The 25,241-nt window shown below is 45.6% G+C and overlaps 1 protein-coding gene across 3 annotated transcripts in view; it reads right to left on the reverse strand.

Moving 5' to 3' along the window:
* The window catches only part of LOC309398798 (lipase maturation factor 1-like), a 156,291-nt gene that overhangs the window by 106,901 nt on the left and 24,149 nt on the right, over positions 1-25,241 (reverse strand). For all 3 annotated transcript variants that reach the window (XM_081966014.1, XM_081966013.1, XM_081966015.1), the window contains exons 2-3: positions 14,863-15,011; positions 2,689-2,754 (exon numbers count right to left, since the gene is read on the reverse strand). In XM_081966014.1, coding sequence (XP_081822140.1) covers positions 2,689-2,754; positions 14,863-15,011 — 215 coding nt within the window. The remainder of the gene's footprint in view (positions 1-2,688; positions 2,755-14,862; positions 15,012-25,241) is intronic.

Below are 25,241 nucleotides of genomic sequence, written 5' to 3' on the forward strand. Positions count from 1 at the left end.
TTCGCTGGATTGTTCTCACTTGTTGTACTCAATAAAGAGCTGTTGTTACCGTTAAACCTGTGTGTTCCTATCCATTACCCAATCTAACAGTTCCGGTACGGTGCGCCAGACAGCCCACCTGTCTGCCGGAGCTCCTTACCAGTCTTTTAAATCTTCGGCGCTTCCGCGCATGGTGCATACAGCACCTGCGCGATGCTCCGCTGAGCAACTGGAGCATTGCGGAAGCTTGCAGAGGTGCTAAGATGCATGCGTGTGCTGCACACGTCCATGTGGACGCCGCCGGGGATCTAGAACCCGCCACTGATCTCAACTGTCGGGTGCTCGTTGTCGACTCTTCCACTATGGCTCCTTGTGTTGTTCTCTTAGTCCGACTTTGGTCCAGCTTTCTAGAGCGCAACCGCTCAGCTTGCTAATTTGGACAGAACCATCCCAGAGCCCATTTTTTTGAAATCAACTTTTGACTCCCTAGTAGTGATATTAGTTTAACCAGGGAAGAGAGAAGTTGCTAGAACCGTGATGGTGAACCCATGGCACATGGGGCAGAGGTGGCACGCAGAGCTCTCTATGTCGGCACGTGCCATCGGCAGCTGCTCTTCTGGTTTCTGTCGCGCACATGCACATCGGTCAGTTTGTCTTTGCGGGTGCTCAGCACCGAAAAATGGTCTGAAAACGGCCCCAAAAATGGTCAAAAAACCAGGCCATTTTTGGGTCATTTGGGGGCCGTTTTCAGGTTGTTTTCAAGCCATTTTCCAGGCATATTCAGGGCCATTTTTGGTCCAAAAAACCCCTACAGAATACAGCCCCCAAATGGCCTGAAAACAGCCTGAAAACGGGCCCAAATGCACCCCAAGACAGATTGTTTGGGGACCATTTGGGGGCTGTTTTCAGGTCATTTTTGAGTTGTTTTTCAGGCTGTTTTTCAGCCGTATTCAGGGCCATTTTTGGTCCAAAAACACCCCAGAATACAGCCCAATAAATGGCCTGAAAACGGCCTGGAAAATGGCCAAAAAACAGTCATGTACACACCGTTCAGCTGGTTTTTGGGTTTCCGGTGCGCAAACACACACGCATTGCAGTTTGGGTGCTCAGTGCTGAAAAGGTTCGCCATCACTGTTCTAGACAGTATTAAAAATACATAACATATGATGCAGAATAATTCAATTTCATCCCAGTTTCACTTTTTCACATCCTTTGCACGTGGGGAGCTCTTTCTGACTAATCATAAAGAATACCAGTAGCTCTTTATCACTGATCCTCAAATGTTTCAGAAAAGTAACCTGAGTAGATCTACCAGGGTTATCCAGATGTTTAAGCAACAATGTTGGTCCATAGCTACCAATTCCATTCTGTGGGACAGAACCTAACCTATCTTGCTTCACACATTGCACTAAGCCATGATTTTCGGAGCAAGATACAAGTAGCCCTCAACGTATGACTACAACTGACTCCAAAATGTATGCTGTTAAGTGAAACATTTGCTACGGGAGTTTTGTCCCATTTTACGACCTTAAAGGGAATCCCTGCAGTTGTTCAGTTAGTAGCAAAGTCGTTAAGTGAATCTCTTGCTTCTCCATTGACTTTGCTTGTCAGACGGTCACAAAAGGGGATCACGGGACCCCAGGACTCTGCAACCATCATAAATATGAATCAGTTGCCCAGCATCCATAATGTGTAAATCATGTGACCAAGGGGATGCTGCAACCATGTGTGAAATTTGATAAGTCACTTTTTTCAGTGCTGTCGTAAGTTCGAACGGTCGCTAAATGAACTGTTGTTAAGTCAAGGACTACCTGTACGGATGCAATTGTTGAAAAAAAGCCAACATTCTTCTTCCAACAAGTTACACATATTGTAGTCAACTTTCCAAAAAAAGCATGAGAGAATGAATCTTTTCAACATAACATGGAGGAAACAGTTTAAACCAGAGGTCCACAAACTTGACAATTTTAAGACTTGTTGGACTTCAACTCCCAAAATTCTCCAGCCAGCATAATTTACTCCCTTGTAATCCCTTCCAGCATAATTTACTCTCTTGTAATCCCTTCCTCTGCAATCTCTCCACTTAGATCAGAGGTCTTCAAACTTGGTAACTTTAAGACTTGTTGGACTTCAACTCCCAGAATTCTCCAGCCAGTATAATTTACTCTCTTGTAATCCCTTCCAGCATAATTTACTCTCTTGTAATCCCTTCCTCTGCAATCTCTCCACTTAGATCAGAGGTCTTCAAACTTGGCAACTTTAAGACTTGTGGACTTCAACTCCCAGAATTCTCCAGCCAGCATAATTTACTCTCTTGTAATCCCTTCCAGCATAATTTACTCTCTTGTAATCCCTTCCTCTGCAATCTCTCCACTTAGATCAGAGGTCTTCAAACTTGGTAATTTTAAGACTTGTGGACTTCAACTCCCAGAATTCTTTAGCCAGGTCTGCAGAACTGGCTGGAGAATTCTGGGAGTTGAAGTCCACAAATCTTAAAGTTGCCAAGTTTGAAGACCTCTGTCTGGTCTAAACGGAATAACTGTTTATTCTTTTTAACTATTTCCCCCCCTACTTTCCTTTTTCAACAGGACTTTGGAAAGTTCTATGAAGGCATCCACTGCAACCGGTTGAAAAACATAAAGAAGGAAAAATGACCTCAACAGGCCTTTAAAAGAAGGAACAATAGAATTTGGGATTTTGAAAGCTCACCTCGTAGTGATAATTCATGCAGGTCAAGTCCTTCCAGCAACGATCCCCTCGTATTTTAATCATCCCCTGCGGGAGAGGAGAAAAATGACAGCTCCGAGGTTAGTATTTGCACTTCTATTCTCAGGAAGTTTTGAACAAAATTACACATGAATGTAGACATTAATATACATTGAATATATTCTGTATTATGACAGCATTTCTCAACCTTGGCAACTTAAAGATTTTGACTGGGGAATTCTGGGAGTTTGAAGCCCGCCCATCTTCAAGCTGCCATGGCTGAAAAACACTGCTTTATGATGGATTTAACCTATTACATTATCTATTAATTACATATCAGTGTATTAAATTATATATGAACTATATTACTACATTAAATTATATACTGTTTTATAATAACAATTAATATATTTCAGCTTTTCAAGCTATCTATTAATTAAGTATCTATTAAGATAACACACATTCCAACTTCTTTATCCTGCTCACCAGAGGTGGAATTCAGCCGGTTCGGACCGGTTCAACCGGTAGCGCAAATCAAGGGCAGCCTGCCCACCCGCCCTGGCTCTACGCCGTCCTATTTAGGCACGTTTTTGAGGCCGGGTACATGTGCGGAAGTCCCAAGTGTGAGCAAAGTGCATGCGTGGAAGGCCGGGCACATGGGAGGAAATGGCGCGTGTGAACTGGTAACAAAATGTGAAACCCATTAACCCCCCTCCCTCTCCCTACCTACCTACTGTATTTCTCTGTCTCTCTCTCTTTGTCTGTCTGTCTGTCTCTGTCTCTCTCTATCCCTTTATCTATCTACCTACCTAACTACTCTCTCTCTCTCCCCCTACTATATTTCTCTGTCTCTCTCTCTGTCTGTCTCTCTCTCTGTCTCTCTCTATCCCTTTATCTACCTACCTACCTAACTACTCTCTCTCTCTCCCTACTATATTTCTCTGTCTGTCTCTCTGTCTCTCTCTCTCTCTGTCTGTCTCTCTCTCTCTCTCTCTCTGTCTGTCTCTGTCTCTCTGTCTCTATCCCTTTATCTACCTGCCTACCTACCTACCTCTCTCTCCCTCCCTCCCTACTATATTCCTCTCTCTGTCTGTCTCTCTGCCTGTCTGTCTCTCTCTTTCTCTTTCTCTCTCTATCCCTTTATCTACCTACCTACCTACCCTCTCTCTCTCTCTCCCTACCTACCTACTGCATTTCTCTCTCTGTCTCGTGTCTCTCTCTTTCTCTCTCTTGCTCTATCCCTTTATCTACCTACCTACCTAACTACTCTCTCTCTCTCCCTACCTACCTACTGTATTTCTGTCTCTCTGTCTCTCTCTCTTTGTCTGTCTGTCTGTCTCTGTCTCTCTCTATCCCTTTATCTACCTACCTACCTAACTACTCTCTCTCTCTCCCCCTACTATATTTCTCTGTCTCTCTCTCTGTCTGTCTCTCTCTCTGTCTCTCTCTATCCCTTTATCTATCTACCTACCTAACTACTCTCTCTCTCTCCCCCTACTATATTTCTCTGTCTCTCTCTCTGTCTGTCTCTCTCTCTGTCTCTCTCTATCCCTTTATCTACCTACCTACCTAACTACTCTCTCTCTCTCCCTACTATATTTCTCTGTCTGTCTCTCTGTCTCTCTCTCTCTGTCTGTCTCTCTCTCTCTCTCTCTGTCTGTCTGTCTCTGTCTCTCTGTCTCTATCCCTTTATCTACCTGCCTACCTACCTACCTCTCTCTCCCTCCCTCCCTACTATATTTCTCTCTCTGTCTGTCTCTCTGCCTGTCTGTCTCTCTCTTTCTCTTTCTCTCTCTATCCCTTTATCTACCTACCTACCTACCTACCTACCTACCTACCTACCTACCTACCTACCTACCCTCTCTCTCTCTCCCTACCTACCTACTGTATTTCTCTCTCTGTCTCTGTCTCTCTCTTTCTCTCTCTTGCTCTATCCCTTTATCTACCTACCTACCTAACTACTCTCTCTCTCCCTACCTACTTACTGTATTTCTCTCTTTCTCTCCCTGTCTATCTCTCTATCTACCTACCTACTTTTTAAAAAAAAATGCCTCTTCAAAACCTTGGTGTGTCTTATACTCCGGTGCGTCTTATACTCCGAAAAATACGGTACATGCTAGGTCAACATTAGGGATGAAGATCAACCAACTCATTCACACCAAGATGGCAATTGAAATCTTATGCCAGGTATTCTGCAAGGGGCAAGGATCCTCAAGTTCTGTGCCCCTCCTCTAATTGCTTCTAACTCCTCTGTCCATCGGAGGCCCAAATCAGGATGAAATGGACTTAAGGCAACTTCATTGTTACTTTAAATGTACACTAATCAGCCTACATTAAAATGAAATTTTGTTCTGTACAGCTCTCAAAAGGGTCACCATCTCCAATATACACTACATAAACATGACATTCACGGACGATTATGCATTTGCTCACATACCCACAGATATTATATGACACAGAGAAACAACACAGTCTAGTTCAGACGTATAAATTGTACACGGAGAGCAAAATGAATCTTGCGAGTTTGCCAGATGGCATAGGGAACAAAGCTGTTACAGAATCTGGTAGTCCTGTTAGATGATGGATGGATGGATGGATGGATGGGGGAAGAGAGAGAGAGAGAGAGACAGACAGACAGACAGACAGACAGACAGACAGACAGACAGACAGACAGACAGACAGACAGACAGACAGACAGACAGACAATAGAGAGATTAGAGAGAGGGCAGCCAAATGGGGCACGCAGCCAAAGAGCACTGGCAATGGTGGCACTCAGGGCACCACGTTGGGGCACAAAGGAATGCTGACACCTTTCTAAATCTTGCTTCTCCCTTTGCCAAATACTTCAACGCAAAGGAAGTTTGGCGATTTGCATGAATGCTCCAAGAGAATGCACACCCACAAGAGACTCCCCTAATTGTCTCCACCAGGAAGAAGAGGGAAGAAGGGATGGAAAGCATATCAGAAAAAAATCAATGGTGTGATTTTCCAGGTAGTCCTCATCTCATGACCACAGTTGAACCCGACATTTCTGTTGTTACGTGGAACATGAGTGTTTTGCCCCATTTTATGAACTTTCTTACTACAGTTGTTAAGTGAATCAGTGAAGCTGGTAACTTAGGAATATGGTTGTTAAGTGAATCTGGCTTCCCCCATTGACTGTGCTGGTTAGAAGTTGAAAAGGGGATCACGTCACCCCGGGACACGGCAACCGTCATAAATATGCACCAGTTGCCAAAGCCTCTGAATTTTAGTAAGTGTGGAAGGGAGTTATAAGTTTTTTTCCAGCGCTGGAAAACCTCTTCCAGAAAGGAGAGGAAATAAGGAATGGAAACATCACAGCCAGAAAAATCAATTGGGTTATTTTACGGGTAGTCCTCGTCTTACGACCACAATTGAACCCAACGTTTCTGTGATTAATTGAAACATGGGTTAGGTGAGCTTTGAATTTTGATCCCATCATCATGGGGATGCTATCACGGTCGTAAGTCTGGAAAATGATCATTGGTCACTTTTTATTAATCCCGTGGAACTTTGAACGATCACTAAATGAACTGCTGTAAGTCGAGGACTACCTGTATTGTGGGAAACCTGTGACAATCTGGCCAGGTTTAGAAGCCAAATCAGAAGAGATCTGATTAAGACTTGTTGTTGTTGTTGGTAGTTGCAAAGTTGTGTCTGACCCATCACGACCCCATGGACCATGTTCCTCCAGGCCTTCCTGTCCTCTACCATCCTCTGGAGTCCATTTAAGCTCACGCTGACTGCTTTGGTGACTCCATCCAGCCACATCATTCTCTGTTGTCCCCTTCTTCTTCTTTTGCCCTCCATCGTTCCCAGCATGAGGCTCTTCTCCAGGGAGTCCTTCCTTCTCCTTAGGTGGCCAAAGTCTTTGAGTTTCCTCTTCAGGATCTGGCCTTCTAAAGAGCATCCAGGGTTGATCTCCTCTAGGACTGACCGGTTGGATAGCCTTGCAGTCCAAGGGATTCGCAGGAGTCTTCTCCAGCACCAGAGTTCAAAGGTCTCCATTCTTTGGTGCTCAGCCTTCCTTATGGTCCAACATTCACAGCCATCCATTGCAACTGGGAAAACCATAGCCTTGACTAGAGGCACTTTTGTTGGCAGGATGATGTCTCTGCTTTTTAGTACGCTATCTAGATTTGCCATAGCTTTCCTCCCCAGGAGCAAGCCTCTTTTAATTTCTTGGTTGCAGTGCTTATCTGCAGTGATCTTGGAGCCCAGGAAAGTAAAATCTGTCACTACCTCCAAGCCAACTTTTGCACTCTCCTTCTTCACCCGCATCAAAAGAGGCTCTTTAGTTCCTCTTCACTTTCTGCCCTTAGAGTGGTATCCTCTCCATATCTGAGGTTGTTGATATTTCTCTCTCCTTTAAGACTTGAATGGAGGCCAAATTGGGAAATAACCCGACTCTTGGCCAAATTAGGAGGAAACTTGGTGCTTCTCACTTCTGGCTGCTGCCAAGAGGACCGTGTAGACCTGCCCATGGGGTCCCCAAGAGCCAGGCTTCATTCAATGATGGATGTATTTACTTTATTGTGCTTTGAATAACAAAGTGTTGGAGACTCCTTTGTTTGAGACATGCAAAATTCCCAGCTACGGGAACAGGGCCTTCCAATTGCTCTTTTGCATTTTTATGATTATGATGGTTGTCTGTACAGTCAGCCAGATGCTTAGACTAGATTTGGCATTTGTGTCCACCTATCAGGTACTTCACCGAATGGGCAGATGTTGCTGCTTGATGGTTTCCAAGGGGTTGTGGCGGGATGTAAGCTGTTCCAAGTAAAGCTGCCTTTTTGCAATTGACCGATGGTGAATTGGTCAATGCTGTCGGTGTTCAAGTGGGGCTCCAGTTGTTTTGGGATTGCACCCAAGGGGCCTATGACTACTTTGCTTCCTTTTGCCACAGTCGTTCTCTTTCTATTTGCAGGACTTTGTATGTGGTCATTTTTTCTAGTTCTTTCTCTTCTGTTTGCAGTCCGTCTCACAGTTCAAAGCAAATCTGGCTGATGAATAATCCTATTGAAAATGGTCCTTCAGCCAGGCTTTCGTGAAAATGTACCTCTGTCCTCCAAGAATTTGAGATGGTTTTTTTTTGTTAATGGTTAATCAGTAGCTTCTCTTCTCTTCTCTTCTCTTCTCTTCTCTTCTCTTCTCCGTTCCCTTCCCCTCCCCTGACTCCAGGCATTGCCACATCCACTATTCACACGTTCTTGTCTTTCTTATTGGCAGTGGTTAAGGCTTGGTGTTATGTAAGAGGTTCTTGCTTTTTATTATTATAAATTATAATAAATTATCATTATATCCAACCTACCCCCTTACATAGATACACACACATGCATATACACGGCAGCCTAATAATAATAATACTTCCAATATTTTTGACTCTTATTCTCCCTATAACAACAACTCTGTGAGGTGGGGTGTCAGACCTGCAGCCATCTTTTCTTTTGGATCTTTGGCCTGCCACACTTTCTATTATTCCGCTGTATGCATTTTCTATGGTGGGAAAATGGGAGGGGGGATTGTAAGGAGTGAGATGCTATGTAGCCATAACAAAATCCTTTCTAGAAAGCCAAGGTCATCCTTTGTCTCTGCACCCTCTGCACCTGACCAGAATTGGATGGGTGGAAGCTTCCAGCATGGCAGTGGAAGATTGGACCATATGATGGACTTGTGGGTGTGGGGGGCAAGATCTTGAGCTTTCAACTGGAGGGGGAAAACCGGGAAGCTTTCAGATTCCGGTTTTTCCCAGATCTGCCGACATGGCTCTCTTAATAAATTGGAACTTTGAGGAATGCTTTGCCTCGGACTCTTGATTTAATTTCAGATGCTATTTGGAACCCTGACAGTGGGTTGGGCTGAGAGGAAAAAGTGGCCCAAAGCCTAGGGCAGGCCCAAAACTCGCCCTCCCCTGATTTCTTAATTAATGTTTCCTTATCTATCCTCAGGCCAAGCTGTCCAGCCTCACCACTCCTGCACACACACACACACAGACACAGACACACACCTACCCCAGGAACAAGGGAGCTCTTTGCTGCCTACAAAACAGCTACTTTGCCTTGGATTCAAATCAGCCAGCCAGGCAAACAGCATTTGCAAATCTCACTGTCCGCAGCCAAATCACACTTAGGTGGCATTCTCCATGTCACAAAACAACCATTTCAGTGGCTCACCTCTAGCTAGGACGGATCTCCCCACAGCACTAACATAGCTTCGAATCCTCCATCTATATACAATGCCCTTAAAGGTTGTCACTGAAGCGTGCTTTAAATAAATAAATGATTTGCTATTATCCTTCTCATCTTTCTTACTTCCTTCTCCTATTGATATCTTAAGATTTCCAGTTCAGGCAGGAAACCCTGTATCTCTGATGGCAAAACCTAAAGCACAACTGCCCGAAGTGGCACACAGAACTATGTCGCCTGGCATGCATGGCATTGCCCGTTCCTCTTCCAGGTGTTTGGTGTGCATGCACATGCGACGATGAAGCTGGCCTATGTGCACGCGGCAGTGCCAGAAAGCGGAAGAGCTGGTCTGCCATTTTCCAGCGTGAGCATGTCCACCGGTCAGCTGACCGGCGCATGCACGGCAGTAACCAGAAGACTGTGCTGGAAACTGGAAGGTTATTTTCCAGCACGCACATGCGCCCCTTGGGCAGCTCCTCTTCCTGTTCACGGCCCAGACGAACGCGAAGTGCTACCTTTTCGACCCTTGGTGCCAAAAAGATTCGCCATCACTGCCCTATATCAGATCAGACAAGTGGTTCCTACTGGTTAATTGTTCTAAATGTTAGGATTTTTTCCCTTTAATTCTAGGTTGCTTCGGTCCTCGATTAGCTTCCATCCTTTGCTTCTTAGATCTAGTTTTCCCAGCCAACAGTCCAGAACCTGCCCCACTGTCTCCCCATAAATATCTTTCCAGGTGGCCCAATCTGGCTCTGCTCTGCACTCTTCCTCAGGTCTAAAAAGGCCCTCTTAGTTTTCCTTCTGATTAAATAGTTCCATTTTTTACCTATTGTGTTCTATTGTTGTGATGGATGGCCTTAAAGATTTGCTTTTAGATTTACCTGGCTGTGAAATTTGGTTTCCAACTGATCTCCAAGTTTCCAAGGCCATTTTTTAAAATTGAATTTCATTTAGTTTTAACTATCCGGAGCTGTTGGGTGTAGGCTGGTGGGAATTTTTAATAAATATATAGTTTTAAATGTATCGACACTGCTATTAACTGTTTTACATTTAATAAATAATTAATTTGCTTTTTAAATGTTTTTAAAAATATCCCTGCCTTAAGGCCACTTAAAACACTTAAAGTTTCTAAAATATTCAAATAAAGAAAATCAATGACGTAATTAATGGCTTTGGAGAAGTTCAGAAGTATAATATAAATCAATCAATGAACAAACTGAATACGAAGGGAGATTAAAAGGTCTAATGACTCCTCACAGTGCTGTTTTGTATTATATTTTATTCTGACATCTGTCAATCTCTGTCACCACGGACCTTTGAAAAAGTCTTTGAGACCCACTCATTTTCCACCAATTTTTTTGAGCTGTGATCTTACAGATTGCCATAGTTTACTGGCGTCAATCTGTTAAAGAAGAGAAAAATATCTGCTTCATTGTTGTCACACATTAATTATTTTTACTTGTTTGCATTTTTATTTAAGTATGCTAAATAAACCAAGACTGGGACATCTTACCGTATCAATCAGAAAGGAACATTTTCTTCCCTAAATAATTAACTCTTTTTTTTAAAAAAAAAAAAGCAGGGCCAGCTTAGATTTGTCGAGAATATGTTCCAGGAGGCAAGTACATTACTTCTATGCAAACTTCCTTTTGAATGACCTGCTCTAGGCTTAAGGCAGGGTGGAGTTTGATTATGGCTTGGATGGGAGACCACAAGGAAATCCCAGGCAGAGTGGGATAATAGGAAAGAAAGTCCCAGAAATACGAATGGTGAATCATTTCTACAGGGAACTGTAGCTGAGAAAACTCCATGGAGGGGATCTACGAAGATCAGGGGCCACGTCTGCCCAGAGCTCACTGTAACAGCATTGCCAAAAAGGCATTAAGAGTTGTTAACTAATTTGCGAAGCTTCTTCGCCAATAATATTGTACTGCAAACTAGGGCATGCAAAACCTTTGCCAGACCAATCCCCGAATACAGCTCTTCTGCCTGGAATTCACACTGTATATCGGACATGAATACGATTGAGCATGTCCAAAGTTATTTCACAAGAAGAGTCCTCCACTCCTCTGCTCGCAACAGAATCCCTTATGCCACCAGACTCGAAATTTTGGGCTTGGGCAACCTGGAACTATGCCAATTAAGGTCTGACCTAAGCATAGTACACAAAATTGTCTGCTACAACATCCTACCTGTCAATGACTACTTCAGCTCCAACTGCAATAATACACGGGCAAACAATAGATACAAGCTCAAGGTTAACTGCTCCAAACTCGATTGCAGAAAATATGACTTCAGCAACAGAGAGGTGAACGCCTGGAATGCTCTGCCCGACTCCATTGTTACATCCTCAAAACCCCAAAACTTCAACTTCAAACTGTCTATAGTGGACCTCACCCCATTCCTAAGAGGTCTGTAAAGGGGTGTGTGCATAAGCGCACTAGCGTGCCTACCGTCCCTGTCCTCCTGTCCCCATTTATTCGTACCCATTTCCTGTGTCCATGTTTATACTTCTACCCGTTATCTTGTACATGTTTGACAAACTAACTAAATAAAATAAAATAAATGCATGTGTTGGCAATCCTGTCTCTGGTGGGGGTTATTAAATTGATTTTGAATATGGAATACCTTAATTTCACAACTGTGTTGGAAATGCAAAGAACCTGGCAACGTACATAGGAATAATTTCCATTTCTCGCATGTTTGTGTCGTTGTGGAAACACGCCCATTTCTAGCCCTGACATTTGGTAGTGGTGGTGGTGGTGGGGGGCTATGTCTCTTAAAACTACATCACTTCCGCTGTACTAAAGTATTTCTAAGCCCCTTCTCTGGAATGCCTCGTCCACTTACAAATTGGCATCTTTCCCACTTGTGAATCCCGCTTTCAGTGACTGGAATTGTAATACCAACCTTATCTTGAAATTAAATGCTTTTAATGGGACCTTGTTAGAACAGTGGTAAAACAAGCACAGAGCCTGATTCTCATCTGACACCTTGCACCGAAGTCCAAGACGCAAGGGGCATCCTGGCTGCCGACCCACACTTTCAAACATACTTTGGAAGTTGTGGGAGCTTCATCACTTGAGACTTTCAAGAAGAGATCGGACTGCCATTTGTCAGAAATAGTGTAGAGTCTCCTGCTTAGGGGTGGGGTTGGACTAGATGACCCACAAGGTCCCTTCCAACTCTGTTATTCTATATTCATTGGAATGACTTGTCTTCCGAGGTTGTGGGAGCTTCATCACTTGAGACTTTCAAGTAAAGATCGGACTTCCATTTGTCAGAAATAGTGTAGAGTCTCCTGCTTAGGGGTGGGGTTGGACTAGATGACCCACAAGGTCCCTTCCAATTCTGTTATTCTATATTCACTGGAATGGCTTGCCTTCCGAGGTTGTGGGAGCTTCATCACTTGAGACTTTCAAGCAGAGATCGGACTGCCATTTGTCAGAAATAGTGTAGAGTCTCCTGCTTAGGGGTGGGGTTGGACTAGATGACCCACAAGGTCCCTTCCAACTCTGTTATTCTATATTCATTGGAATGACTTGTCTTCCGAGGTTGTGGGAGCTTCATCACTTGAGACTTTCAAGAAGAGACTGGACTGCCATCTGTCAGAAATGGTGTAGAGTCTCCTGCTTGGGCGAGGGGGTGTTGGACTATATAAACTACAACAGCAATGGCTAACCCTTTTTGTCCTTGCGTGCCGAAAGCGTGAGCCTGCATGCGACAATGCACGCTTGCATGCCCATACCCATAACTCAATATGCGCACAACACCCTCCTGGTGCACCCCTCCCCCTTCGCATGTGCATGCAACCCTCCTGTGCTCCCCCCCCCATGCATGCATGCACGACCCCCCCTCATGCCCCATTTTGGGCCTAGCAGGTCTCCCTGAAGCCTCCTGGAACCAAAAACTGGGTGCGGGGGGAGCTGCCCTCCATAACCCCCATGCATATGCGAGCATCTCCCGCATGCATGGCAGAGACCCGAAAATCAGCTGACGGGCAGGAGGCGCACACACATAGGCGGTGGAGCTGAGCTGGGCGACGCCTCGTGTGGCCACAGAGAGGGCTCCATGTGCCACCTGTGGCCCGCTTGCCCTAGGTTCGCCATAAGGGACCTACAAGGTCCCTTTCATCTCTGTTAATCTGTTATCTGTAATTGCAGGTCAGGAATGGTCTCATGCCAAAGGGATTCCTTGGTTGGTTAAGGCAATGGAAGCTTGAGCTGTTTAGCTGAGACCCAGGCATTGGAGTTGTGTCTTTCCGGGTTCGAAAGAGCCCACTTGCCCCCCACCAAATGAGCTAAATTATGGGGTGGGATGAATTAGGAGAAGGTGATAGAAGGAATCATTTGCATTTTTCAGTCTTAAGTCAATTTCTGCCTTGGAGATAAGAGAGCAGAAGTGAACATTATGGAAATTTAGAAAGCTCCCAGCGGAACCCAGGAGTGCCATTTTTAACACCACTGGAGAGAAATAACTTTTAATAGGCTCAAACACCCGTCGTGGAGCTGCTCTAACATCGCGAGGAGAAAACTTTATTCTGCAGGGTTGAAGATGAAGGCCGTCGAGTTTAGCCGCCTGTCATCAAGCTGTCACCTCTTCTGGTACTCTGATCCCAGAGTCTCTGCACAATTGCACAAAGACTTCCAGTGTTGGAGCATTCACAACTTCTGGAGGCAATTTCTGTTCCACTGATTAATTGTTCTAATTGTCAGGAAGTTTCCCCTTAGTTCTAAGTTGCTTCTTTCCTTGATTAGTTTCCACCCATTGCTTCTTGTCCTGCTCTCGGGTCCTTTGGAGAATAGCTTGGCCCCCTTTTCTTTGGAGCAGCCCCTGAGATATTGGAAGACTGCTATCATGTCTCCCCTAGTCCTTCTTTCTCTTAAGCTAGACATCCCCAGTTCCTGCAACTGTTCATCGTATGTTTTAGCCTCCAGTCCCCTAATCCTCTTTGTTGCTCTTCTCTGCACTCTTTCTAGAGTCTCAACATCTTGTTTTCTATCATGGTGACCAAAACTGGATGCAGGATTCCAAGTGTGGCCTTACCAAGGCATTATAAAGTGGTATTAACCCTTCACGTGATGATCCCTAGCAATTAAGAACATTTGATTTCCTGCTTCCAACTCTGAGAGTAACACAAGTAGTCCTCAACTTACGACCATAAATAACGGAGCGGCTAAATTTCTGCGGCTACGTGAAACATTTGTTAAATGAGCTTTGCCCCATTTTACAACCTTTCTTGCCACCGCTGTTAAGTGAATCACTGCAATTATTAAGGTATTAACCTGTTTGTTGATTGAATCTGGTTCTCCCATTGACTTTGCTTGTCAGAAGGTCACAAATGGGGATTAGGTGACCTGGAACCCTGCAACCGTCATAAATATGAGTCAGCGTGCCACCTGTCTCAATTTTGATCATGTGATCACGGGGATGCTTCAACGGTCAAAAAAATGGACATACGTCACTTTTTTCAGTGATGTTGTAACTTTGAGCAGTCACTAAATGAACTGTTGTAAGACAAGGATTCCCTGTACATAGATAGACCCCCCCTCCCTGAGACGATGGTCAGATCTTCTGGTAATGAATGACATCCTGCCACGTGATGGATAAGCCAAGGTGGCGCAGTGGTTAGAGGGCAGTACTGCAGGCTACTTCAGCTGACTGCTAGCTGCAATTTGGCAGTTCGAATCTCACCGGCTCAAGGTTGACTCAGCCTTCCGTCCTTCCGAGGTAGGTAAAATGAGGACCCAGATTGTTGGGGGCAAGAGGCTGACTCTGCAAACCGCTTACAGGGGGCTGCGAAGCACTGAGAAGTGGTATATAAGTCTAAGTGCTATTCTTTCTGTTCTGAAAATCTCCTTCCATTCATATGGATTGAAGGTTCTGTGAATAAAATATATCCGTCCCTTTCTCCACGTTGCACATCATTTTCATGCTGCCAGTAAAACAATTCCTGCCATGACGCACTTACCGCTCCAAGCATGATTCTGAAAATAAGCCAACGATAGGCCCAGATGACAATGAAGGAAGGGGGTGTATCCTTGGCCACCCGGGAAAGAGTCCACAAAGGACACAGGAAGATTGCCAAAAAACCGGTTTCCAGGAGCTGCGATTCCCAACCTAGAAGGAATGAGGGAGAGCGCATCAGATCGCTGCAAAAAAAAAAAAAAGCAAGCACCATAAAGCATCTGAAAGAAGCACTTTGCAAAGCACATGGAAGGCTCCCTCTTTGGAGCTTTAAAGCAACAACAGCATTTGAAGACAAGTGCAACTGTTTGCACGTTTGTACATACACAGCCATCTGCTGTGCATCTGCATCGCACGATTGCTTTATTTTGCAATTGAAACCCACCTGAAGACTTCGTGCATTTTTCGATGTATGTTTCTTTTAACACAGTACATACATTTCGGTCTGCCGATAGAACAGTGGGATGTTAGATGATCACCATCTCTCTCTCACACACACACTCTCTCACTCTCTCCCTTTCGCTCTCTCTCTCTCTCTGTGAGAGAGAGAGAGCAGATTGTGTGATACACATTATAGTGATGAGTGTGTGGGTGGCCAGTTCTCTGTCTATTAATTGTGATGACCAGGGTTGCAGCCACAGGTATCCAGTAAAAGCACCCGAATTTTGATCACCTGTTCATGGGGATGTTGCAAAGGTCATAACTGGAAAACAGGCATGAGCCACATTTTTCAGTGCTGCTGTAACTTTGAACAGTCACTAAATGGAGTCTGTCTGTCTGTCTGTCTGTCTGTCTGTCTGTCTGTCTGTCTGTCTGTCAATCATCTAGCTATCTATCTATCTATCTATCTATCTATCTATCTATCATCTATTATCTATCATCTCTATCTATCATCCCTCTATCTATCTAATCTATCTATCTATCATCTATCTATCTATCTATCTATCTATCTATCTATCTATCTATCTATCTATCTATCTATCTATCTATCTATCTATCATCTATCTATCTATCATCTCTATCATCCCTCTATCTAATCTATCTATCTATCTATCTATCTATCTATCTATCTATCTATCTATCATCTATCTATCTATCTATCTATCTATCTATCTATCTATCTATCTATCATCTCTATCATCCCTCTATCTAATCTATCTATCTATCATCTATCATCTATCTATCTATCTATCTATCTATCTATCTATCTATCTATCTATCTATCTATCTATCCTATCTATCATCTCTATCTATCATCCCTCTATCTATCTATCTATCTATCTATCTATCTATCTATCTATCTATCTATCTATCATCTATCTATCTATCTATCTATCTATCTATCTATCTATCTATCTATCTATCTATCTACCATCTATCTATCTATCATCTCTATCTATCATCCCTCTATCTAATCTATCTATCTATCTATCTATCTATCTATCTATCTATCTATCTATCTATCATCTATCTATCTATCATCTATCTATCTATCATCTATCTATCATCTATCTATCTATCTATCTATCTATCTATCTATCTATCTATCTATCTATCTATCTATCTATCTATCTATCTATCTATCATCTCTATCTATCATCCCTCTATCTATCTATCCATTCATCCATCCATCCATCCATCTATCCATCCATCCATCCATCTATCCATCCATCCATCTATCTATCCTTCCCAATTTATCAGGATTGATACCCCCCCAGGATTTTGCTTTACTTCTTTTCCACTCAAGATAGCTGTCAGGCAGGAAGGGAACAATTACACCCAATCTCATGCAAATGGCAAAACCCTTTGCATAATATTTTCCTCCAACAATGGCCAAATATCCAAATGATTATTAAGAAAGGTGACGGCGGCAGAGAAGAGTAAAGCAATCAAGCGGCTCAGTCACTCTGCTTTAAACAAGCAATACAGCACAATCTTAGGAAACACACACGCATACAGTTTTTTTCTGACAACCATGCTGATGGACAAACTAAATGTTATACATGTTATATGTGTGTGTGTGTGTATATATACTGTGTATATATGTTTGTGTGTGTTGTATTTGTGCTGATAAATAAATAAAGGGAGACTAGTATAGATCTATTTCAAGCTATTTAGCTCTCATCAGCTAGCCATACCCTTACTGGGATTTGAATATTTGGGCATACCAGGGGTTGTGACACAATACATACATACTTACATACACACACACACACACACACACACACACACACACACACATATCTTCAGGCTGGGTTTTGGGCTTAAAGTGTGATCGGAGCTGCCGTCTCTCTATAAATCTTGGTTGGGGTGTGTGGAGTGCTGCCGTTGTTTCAGTAAGTGGATTGATTGGTTGTGTGATTGTATGATGATTGGTAGATTGGTGCTGATTGGTCCTGGCTGTGTGTTCGTTGTTGTTTCGTGTTGCAACGGCCTGGGTGGTAGGTGGGGCACGTTTGTTGACTAGGGCTGGTTTCCAGATGTCCGGTAGGCGGGAGATATCGTCACGTTTATTCATGTTGTGGGGGTGTTTCTCTATTTCGATAGTTTCCATAATTATTCTCTTGTTGAAGTGTTCAGTTTTGGAGATTAACCTGGTTCCTTCAAAATTAATTTCATGTCCTATTGCAGTGATGGCGAACCTATGGCACGCGTGCCACAGGTGGCACACAGAGCCATTTGTCAGGGCACGCGAGGCGCTGCCCTGTCAGCTGGCCAGCACGCATGCACGCGCTGGCCAGCTGAGTTCACCCTTTTTTAAAGCCATTTGTCGCCCTCCCCAGGCTCCAGAGGCTTTATAGGAGCCTGGGGAGGGCGAAAAGAGCCTCCCCCGCGCCCCCGGACGCCCTCCGGAGGTGTCAGGGAAGCCTCCGGACAGTCCCTGAAGCCTTCGGAGTCACTTCTGGTTTGCGGAGGGTCGTTTTGAGTGCTCCGGAGGTGTCAAGGAAGCCTCCGGACGGCCCCTGAAGCCTTCGGAGCGCTCAAAACGACCTTCCAAGCAAACTGCTCCGAAGGCTTCAGGGACTGTCCGGAGGCTTCCCTGACACCTCTGGAGGGCTTCCCGAGGGGCAGGGGAGGCTGTTTTCGCCCTCCCCAGGCTCCTATAGAGCCTCTGGAGCCTGGGGAGGGCAAGAAAAGCATGTAAAAATGGGGGGGAGGGAGCGCCTGTAGTGTGAGCATGCGCACTGGGGGTCGCGCATTGCATTATGGGTGCGGCACGCCCGCACACGACCCCCCTGCGCTCCCCCCACTTGTGGCACGCGATCCAAAAAAGGTTCGCCATCGCTGGTGTAGGGTCTCCTTCTTGGGCGGGCGGGGGGTTGGACTAGATGACCTACAAGGTCCCTTCCAACTCTGTTAATCTGCTATCTAACAAAAGGACAGAATCAAGATCATGCAAAGTGCAGTGCAACTTCTACACCTGAACCTCCATTAGCGTTTTCTCCTTTGGGGCTGAGCTCTGATGATTAAAAGAGAGGGGAAGAGCATTCGTTTTAGCCACAAACATCCTGTAGCTTCTAGGAGATCATTCAGTGCCAAAGTCAGCTTTTCAGAATTTGTGGGTGGGGGGAATCCACAGACTCCCAATTTGCAGCTGCGTAAGCCCCAGCAGCTAGATCCAACCAGGATGGCCTCGTCCGCCAGTGAGAAAGGTTAACTGTACTGAAAGGGGGGTACACCCAAAGGCCGGCCATGGGCTCCGAACCCCGAAAGGAGGACCGTCTCATGCATCGGACCCAGGCTGCACAAAAATCCCACTGTTCCAGCCGCTTTCACATGCTAATCGCTGCAACTCGAGTCCAAAGAGCCAAGGGCATAGGGCAGGAGCTGCCACCGCGAATTATCCCTCTCCCCTCTCCCATTCCTCCACGGGGTCTCGTGAGGAACATCTGTGTCTCTCCCCCCCCCTCACCTTCTCACACCTCCCCCTCCGCCCTGTTCTTAGCTGCCAGAGACCCTGCCAGAATCCCCCCCCCCAAAGCATATGTGGGTTCCATACGCACCGTTCACAGAAGACGCGTCTTTGGGGGAGGCAGGGATGCACCAGGCTCTAAAACAGTTTTCCCCAACTGTGGCAACTTGAAGAGGTCCGGACTTCAACTCCCAGAATTCCCCAGCCAGCATTCGCTGGCTGGGGAATTCTGGGAGTTGAAATCCGGACCTCTTCAAGTTGAAATGGTTGGGGAACACCGCTCTAAAGGGACTCGCGCCTCTGGGGTCCGTCGGAGTGGGGAAGCCGAGCCCAAAGCATAAGGATCCTTAATCTCTCCTGCCCAGCACTTTGGGATGGTCGTTTTAAGAGGCTCCCAATGTCACAGAGCCGAGGTTGAAACTGTGGAGCACGTCCTTCTCTTTTGTCCCATGTATAACGTAGACAGATCCAAGTTACTGTCTCTTCTTGAAATCGTCCCGTCTAGACCTAATGGCTGTAATGTGTTTGTATATTGCCTTGGAGATGGCTCCTCATACATCACCTCTCAGGTTTCCAAATTTTGCTTAAGAGCTGTCACCATTAGAGAAGAACGCCGTAATTTCCTTAGTTAACCTTCTGGTGACTGATTGCTATGATCAATCCTCTTATGTCTCTTTGTAGTACTTGTGTTTTAGTCTGTGAGACCGTAAATAAGTTACAACAATCCCTCTTGCCAATCGTGGTTTCTCTTTCAATTGAGCCAGGAAAGGAAGCGGTGGGAGGGAGGGGGGTGTTCTGCAGTAATTTGAGGGGAGGGGTCTGATGATGATGATGAGGGGACTGGAGGCTAAAACTTACAATGAATGGTTGCAGGAACTGGGCATGGCTAGTCTAGGGAAGAGAAGGATCAGGAGAGACATGAGAGCAGCCTTCCAATACTTGAGAGGTTGCCACAGAGAGGAGGGGGTCAAGCTATTCTCCAAAGCACCTGAAGGCCAGACAAGGAATAATGGATGGAAACTGACCAAGGAGAGATTCAACCTGGAAATAAGGAGGAACTTTCTGACAGTGAGAACAATCAACCCATGGAACAGAAGTTGCCTTTGGAAGGTATGGGAGCTTCATCACTGGAGGCTTTCAAGAAGAGACTGGGCTGTCATCTGCCAGAAATGGTGTAGGACCTCCTGCTTGGTGGGGGGTCGGACTAGATGACCTACAAGGTCCCTTCCAACTCTGTTATTCTATATTGGATGGAAGGACTTCCCTTCAGAAATTGTGGAAGCTTCATCACTGGAGGCTTTCAAGAAGAGACTGGACTGCCATCTGTCAGAAATGGTGTAGGGTCTCCTGCTTGGGCAGTGGGTTGGACTAGATGACCTATAAGGTCCCCACCAACTCTGTTAATCTGTTAAAAATCGGTGTCCCAACAGAGCGGGAAGGCGCTGGATCGGATTTGCTTTCCTTTTCTCCTATTATATAGGGCAGTGAGGAAGGGGCTCCTAGCCCCGTGTCTTTTTGGGAAGGGGGGCACTTGACCTCCCACCCCATGAACCACACCAGGAATCTCCTGGGATTCCAAGAAGGGAAATTCATTAGCCATTTGGGCTGGGCAGGCCTCCAACCAAGCGCAGGCCTTCACCGCCCCACCTGCCAGCCTGGCACCAGAACTGAATTCCTGGCACCACCAAACTCCGGGGTCGGTTCCAAGTTTCTCTCGGTGCCAGGATTTTATTTCCAGCGGGTTGGTGGTGGGGAGGGGGCTGCTCCTCCATGCAGCTGGGAAAGGAGGCGGGGTAGGACATCTCTTCCGATCGGCCCGATTGGGGGCAAGCAAGGGGCGCTCCTCCAGCTGTTTCGCTCCTTTAAGGGGGGGAGCGGGAAACTACCCACCGAGGCAGCTGCCAAGGGCAGCTCCCCCTCCAGAAGGAAGAGGGAGGGGTGGTATCTTTTAAACAATGCCCACACCACGGTCATTGCAGGGTTTGGGGGGGGGATGACACAAGCGTCACGACCTCATTACTCAATCATAGGACTAGGTAACGTGATGCTAATTTTTTTATATATATAATTTTTTCCCTTTCATATACATTCCCAAATATACATTCTTGTAAATGCTATCAGCATTTATCTATTAACTATTAACATTTATCACAATCTTCTTACAAATATAGAAAACACGTTTGGGATCACTTTCTTGCCACCCCGTATCCCCTTCTTCTTTTGCAACAGCCCCTCTCCTTCCTTCTTCTCAACCTCCCTTCACTGCCATCTTCTTTCCTCCTCTCCTTCCTCTTTTCTTCTTCTCTTCCCTTTCCCCCACTCCTCCTCTCTTCTCCTCCTTCTTACCCTCTCTCCTACTCCAACTTCATCACCCTTACTTCCTCTGCTTTTACCCTTTCTTCCTTTCCCTCCTCATCCTCCCTCCTTTCTTCTTCCCTTCCCCCCCTCCTCCTCTCTTCTTCTCCTTCTTACCCTCCCTTGCTTCCTCTGCTTTTATCCTTTCTTCCTTTCCCTCCTCATCCTCCCTCCTTTCCTCTTCCCTTCCCTTTCCCCCCTCTTCCTCTTCTTCTCCTTCTTACCCTCCCTTGCTTCCTCTGCTTTTATCCTTTCTTCCTTTCCCTCCTCATCCTCCCTCCTTTCTTCTTCCCTTCCCTTTCCCCACTCCTCCTCTTCTTCTCCTTCTTACCCTCCCTTGCCTCCTCTGCTTTTACCCTTTCTTCCTTTCCCTCCTTTAATGTGATGCTAATTGCCCAATAATGCACAAGACAGCTACCCTGATGCCATCGTGGTTCCCGGTCCAACCATCTCTATTGCAGTCCGGTCGTTGGTCCAGAGAAGGGGGTTGGGGGCCGCCCTTTTGAGGGGCACAGGAATTGCTCCCCTGGGGCTCCCAAGCTTACAGCTTTGCTCCTGAAACCACCCCCCGGGGGCAAAGGGTTCAGAATTTGGTCACTCAGGGGGTTGGGAGCCCTAGAGGTACCACGATGGGTCAACCCAAGGCAGTGACCTGATTCAGGGACTGGACAGGTGCCCCCAGGCTGCTGGGCCGCTCTCCCCCACTCCAGGCACAGAAGCGACTTTGGCCAGGTCGCTCTGGCTCAGACTCTGCTACCTCACAGGGTTGTTGTGGGAAAATATGTCTTGCATGAAAAGAGAGTCCGTTTGGTCTCATGGTTAAGGCACCTCCAAGAAACCAGGAAATGGTGAGTTCCAGTCCTGCCTTAGTCCTGAAAGCTAGCTGGGCAACTCTAGACCAGACCCTCTTCCTCTCTCTCTCAGCCTAAACCACCTTACAGGGTTGTTGTTGTGGTGGTGGTGGTGATGGGGAAAATCGGAGAAGGAAGGAGCAATAGGCATGTTTGCCACCTTGAAGCAGTTATAAAAAATAGTAAAGGCGCCATACAGGTAGTCTTCAACCACAACTGAGCCCTGTTGTTAAGCGAGGCATTTGTTAAGTGAGTTTTGCCCCATTCAACGACCTTCCTCGCCACCGTGGTTGAGTGAATCCCTGCAGTTGTTAACTTAGCAACCCGGTTGTTAAGTGAACCCGGCTTCCGCAATGGCTTTGTTTGTCAGAAGGTTGCAAAAAGGGATCCCAGGACTTGCGTTACACGGCAACCGTCATAAATGCGAATCAGCAGCTGAGCGTCTGAATTTTAATCACGTCAACCAGGGGGAGACGGCAAAACGGCCGTGTGGAACGCCGGCCCTTTTTTCCAGTGCCCGTTGTAACTTTGAAACGGTCATTAAACAAACTGTTGTATGTGGAGGGCTGCCTGCATGCCTCCCCCACCCACCCCCAGTGTGGGGCAGGGAAATCAGCCTGGTCTGGAGGGACCCTCCTGGCCTCTGCTTCAACTGTCCCCTCTGGCTTCTCCCCCCACCCCGGAGGGAGGGGAGAGGGGGGCGCTTCTGCTGGCGAGGCTGGGGCTGCATCCTGATACTTCTGGGAACGACAGGCTCGCATTGTTGGCCCACCTGCTCCCGTTTTCTCCGCTTGGAGCTCGTCAAGTTTCAGCAGCTGCACAGGGCATACAATGGCCGCTACTGTGATCCCGGGGGGGGGGGGGAGGAGAGAGCGGGGAGGGGGGGAGGGAGGCCATTTCGGAGGGAATAAAACTAAAAACGGGACCCATTTCAACGCCTGCGCCCGCCTCACACGTATTTCAAATGTTCGGGACGTGCTCTGAAGCGGGTGCAGGAGAAGATGCCAACTGGCATCTTCCTTCTTTGTTCCCTTGTCTTTCGGCTTCAAAACAAATGCGAGAGAGTCCCCGCATTGATGGCATTCCACTATTAATTTTTTTTTTTGCTCCGAATCAAACGCCTTCAATTTCCCCCCCTCCCCCCACCGCCCCCGAGACCCAATCAACCAACATCCAACGACAAACAACTGTGGGACGCAACAGATCTCGATTGGCCTTCCCCCCCACTCCCCCCTTGCGTTTATGAAGACATTTCATTGGAAACCAGGTGCTTTCAGCTCAAGATCAGAAAGGAGGCTGGACAGAACCAATACGAGGATTAATCGATATACAGGCTAAAAGAAAACATTTGTGTTACTCAATTCTGCAAAGCATCCACAGTATAACATAGTATAAGAAGGAACTAGGGGAGACAGGATAGCAGCCTTCAGATATCTCAGGGGCTGCCCCAAAGAAGAGGGAGTCAAACTATTCTCCAAAGCACCTGAGGGTAGGACAAGAAGCAATGGGTGGAAACTAATCAAGGAGAGAAGCAACCTAGAACTCAGGAGAAATTTCCTGATAGTTAGAACAATTAATCAGTGGAACAGAATTTGCCTCCAGAAGTTGTGAATGCCCCAACACTGGAAGTCTTTAAGAAGATGCTGGATAGCCATCTGTCTGAAACGGCATAGGGTTTCCTGCCTAGGCAGGGGGTTGGACTAGAAGACCTCCAAGGTCCCTTCCAACTGTTATTCTCTTCTCTTCCCTATTCTATGTTCTATTCTATTCTGTTCTATTGTATATTCTATTATTCGATTTTCTATATTCTATTCTATTCTCATAATCAGTTGAACCCCTCCCCCCACACACACATACACCCTATTTAACATGAAGGCAGAACATCTAAAATAGCAATTAAATTAAAAAACCTAAACACTCTTATTCAGGAGTACCGAACGCAATGGGACACACATCTAAGAAATCATGGTATTTCACAATATAATGCAACACCAGGCTGGGGCAGGGGAAGCAATTATAAGAGAATAAATAGCTAAAGGAATGCTCCAGAAGTTTATTAGAAACTAACATTCTTAAGAGAAAAAGAATTTATGATCTCTTTCTTTCAAAGGTTTCTAAAAGGCCATGCTTCCAAAAAAAGGGAGGGGGATTATTCTATGTAAAAATAAAGAATTCTAATCAAGCAAACAGAACTCTATTAGTTGCCCTGAATATATTGCAACTACCTCCACACCCAGGATGCAAACTTCTACAGATATGAGCGTTGACCTTTGATAATGCAGAACCATGCTGAACAGACAAACTCAGCTGGAGCCACATGCTCAAGAGATAAACTCCACCCTAAGGAATCAATAAATCAATCAGAACAGAACTGGAAGGGACCTCAGAGGTCTTCTAGTCCAACCCCCTGCTTAGGCAGGAAACCCTACACCACTTCAGACAAATGGATACCCAACATCTTCTTAAAGACTTCCAGTGTTGGGGCATTCACAACTTCTGGAGGCAAGCTGTTCCGCTGATTAATTGTTCTCACTGTCAGGAAGTTTCTCCTTAGTTCTAAGTTGCTTCTCTCCTTGATTAGTTTCCATCTGTTGCTTCTTGTCCTGCCCTCAGGTGCTTTGGGGAATATATTGACTCCCTCTTCTTTGTGGCAGCCCCTCAAATATTAAAGGACAGCTATCATCTGACCCTTAGTCCTTCTTTTCATCAAACTAAACATACCCAGTTCTTGCAACCCTTCTTCATGTGTTTTAACCTCCAGCCCACTGATCATCTTTGTTGCTCTTTTCTGCACTCTTTCCAGAGTGTCTACATCTTTATTTTTATCACGGTGACCAAAACTGAGTGCAAGGGAGGTTTTCCAAGATCCATTACTCACTAAAGGTTGTCTCCAGGTCAAAAACCCCAAGAAGGGGGATGAGACCTGAAAGCTACCAAAGTACCAGGTTGAGAGAAGGAAGAGTCTGCTGAAGGAACAAAAAAAAAAATCAAGAATCCAAAAACATATCAATCTCTTTTTTTTTTCAGAAGCACCGAGAGTCAAAAATGTGATCCGAATCTTCTGGGTCTTAAAAAGTACATGTGACACAAGAGGAAAGAGGAAAAACTGAGCACAAAACTTTTAAAAGCTCCCAATTATTCTCCAGGGTAGTCATTAGAAACTACTTAGGTGACAGGAAGGCGAGAACTAAGTGATTATCGCAATAAATTAGCGCTCCCCCCACTCTGATCTTTGGGAGCAAAGCAGCAACTGACAGAGAAATC

The sequence above is a fragment of the Natrix helvetica genome (assembly GCF_964273705.1).
Source record: "Natrix helvetica genome assembly, chromosome: 13".
Taxonomy (NCBI): Eukaryota; Metazoa; Chordata; class Lepidosauria; order Squamata; family Natricidae; genus Natrix; species Natrix helvetica.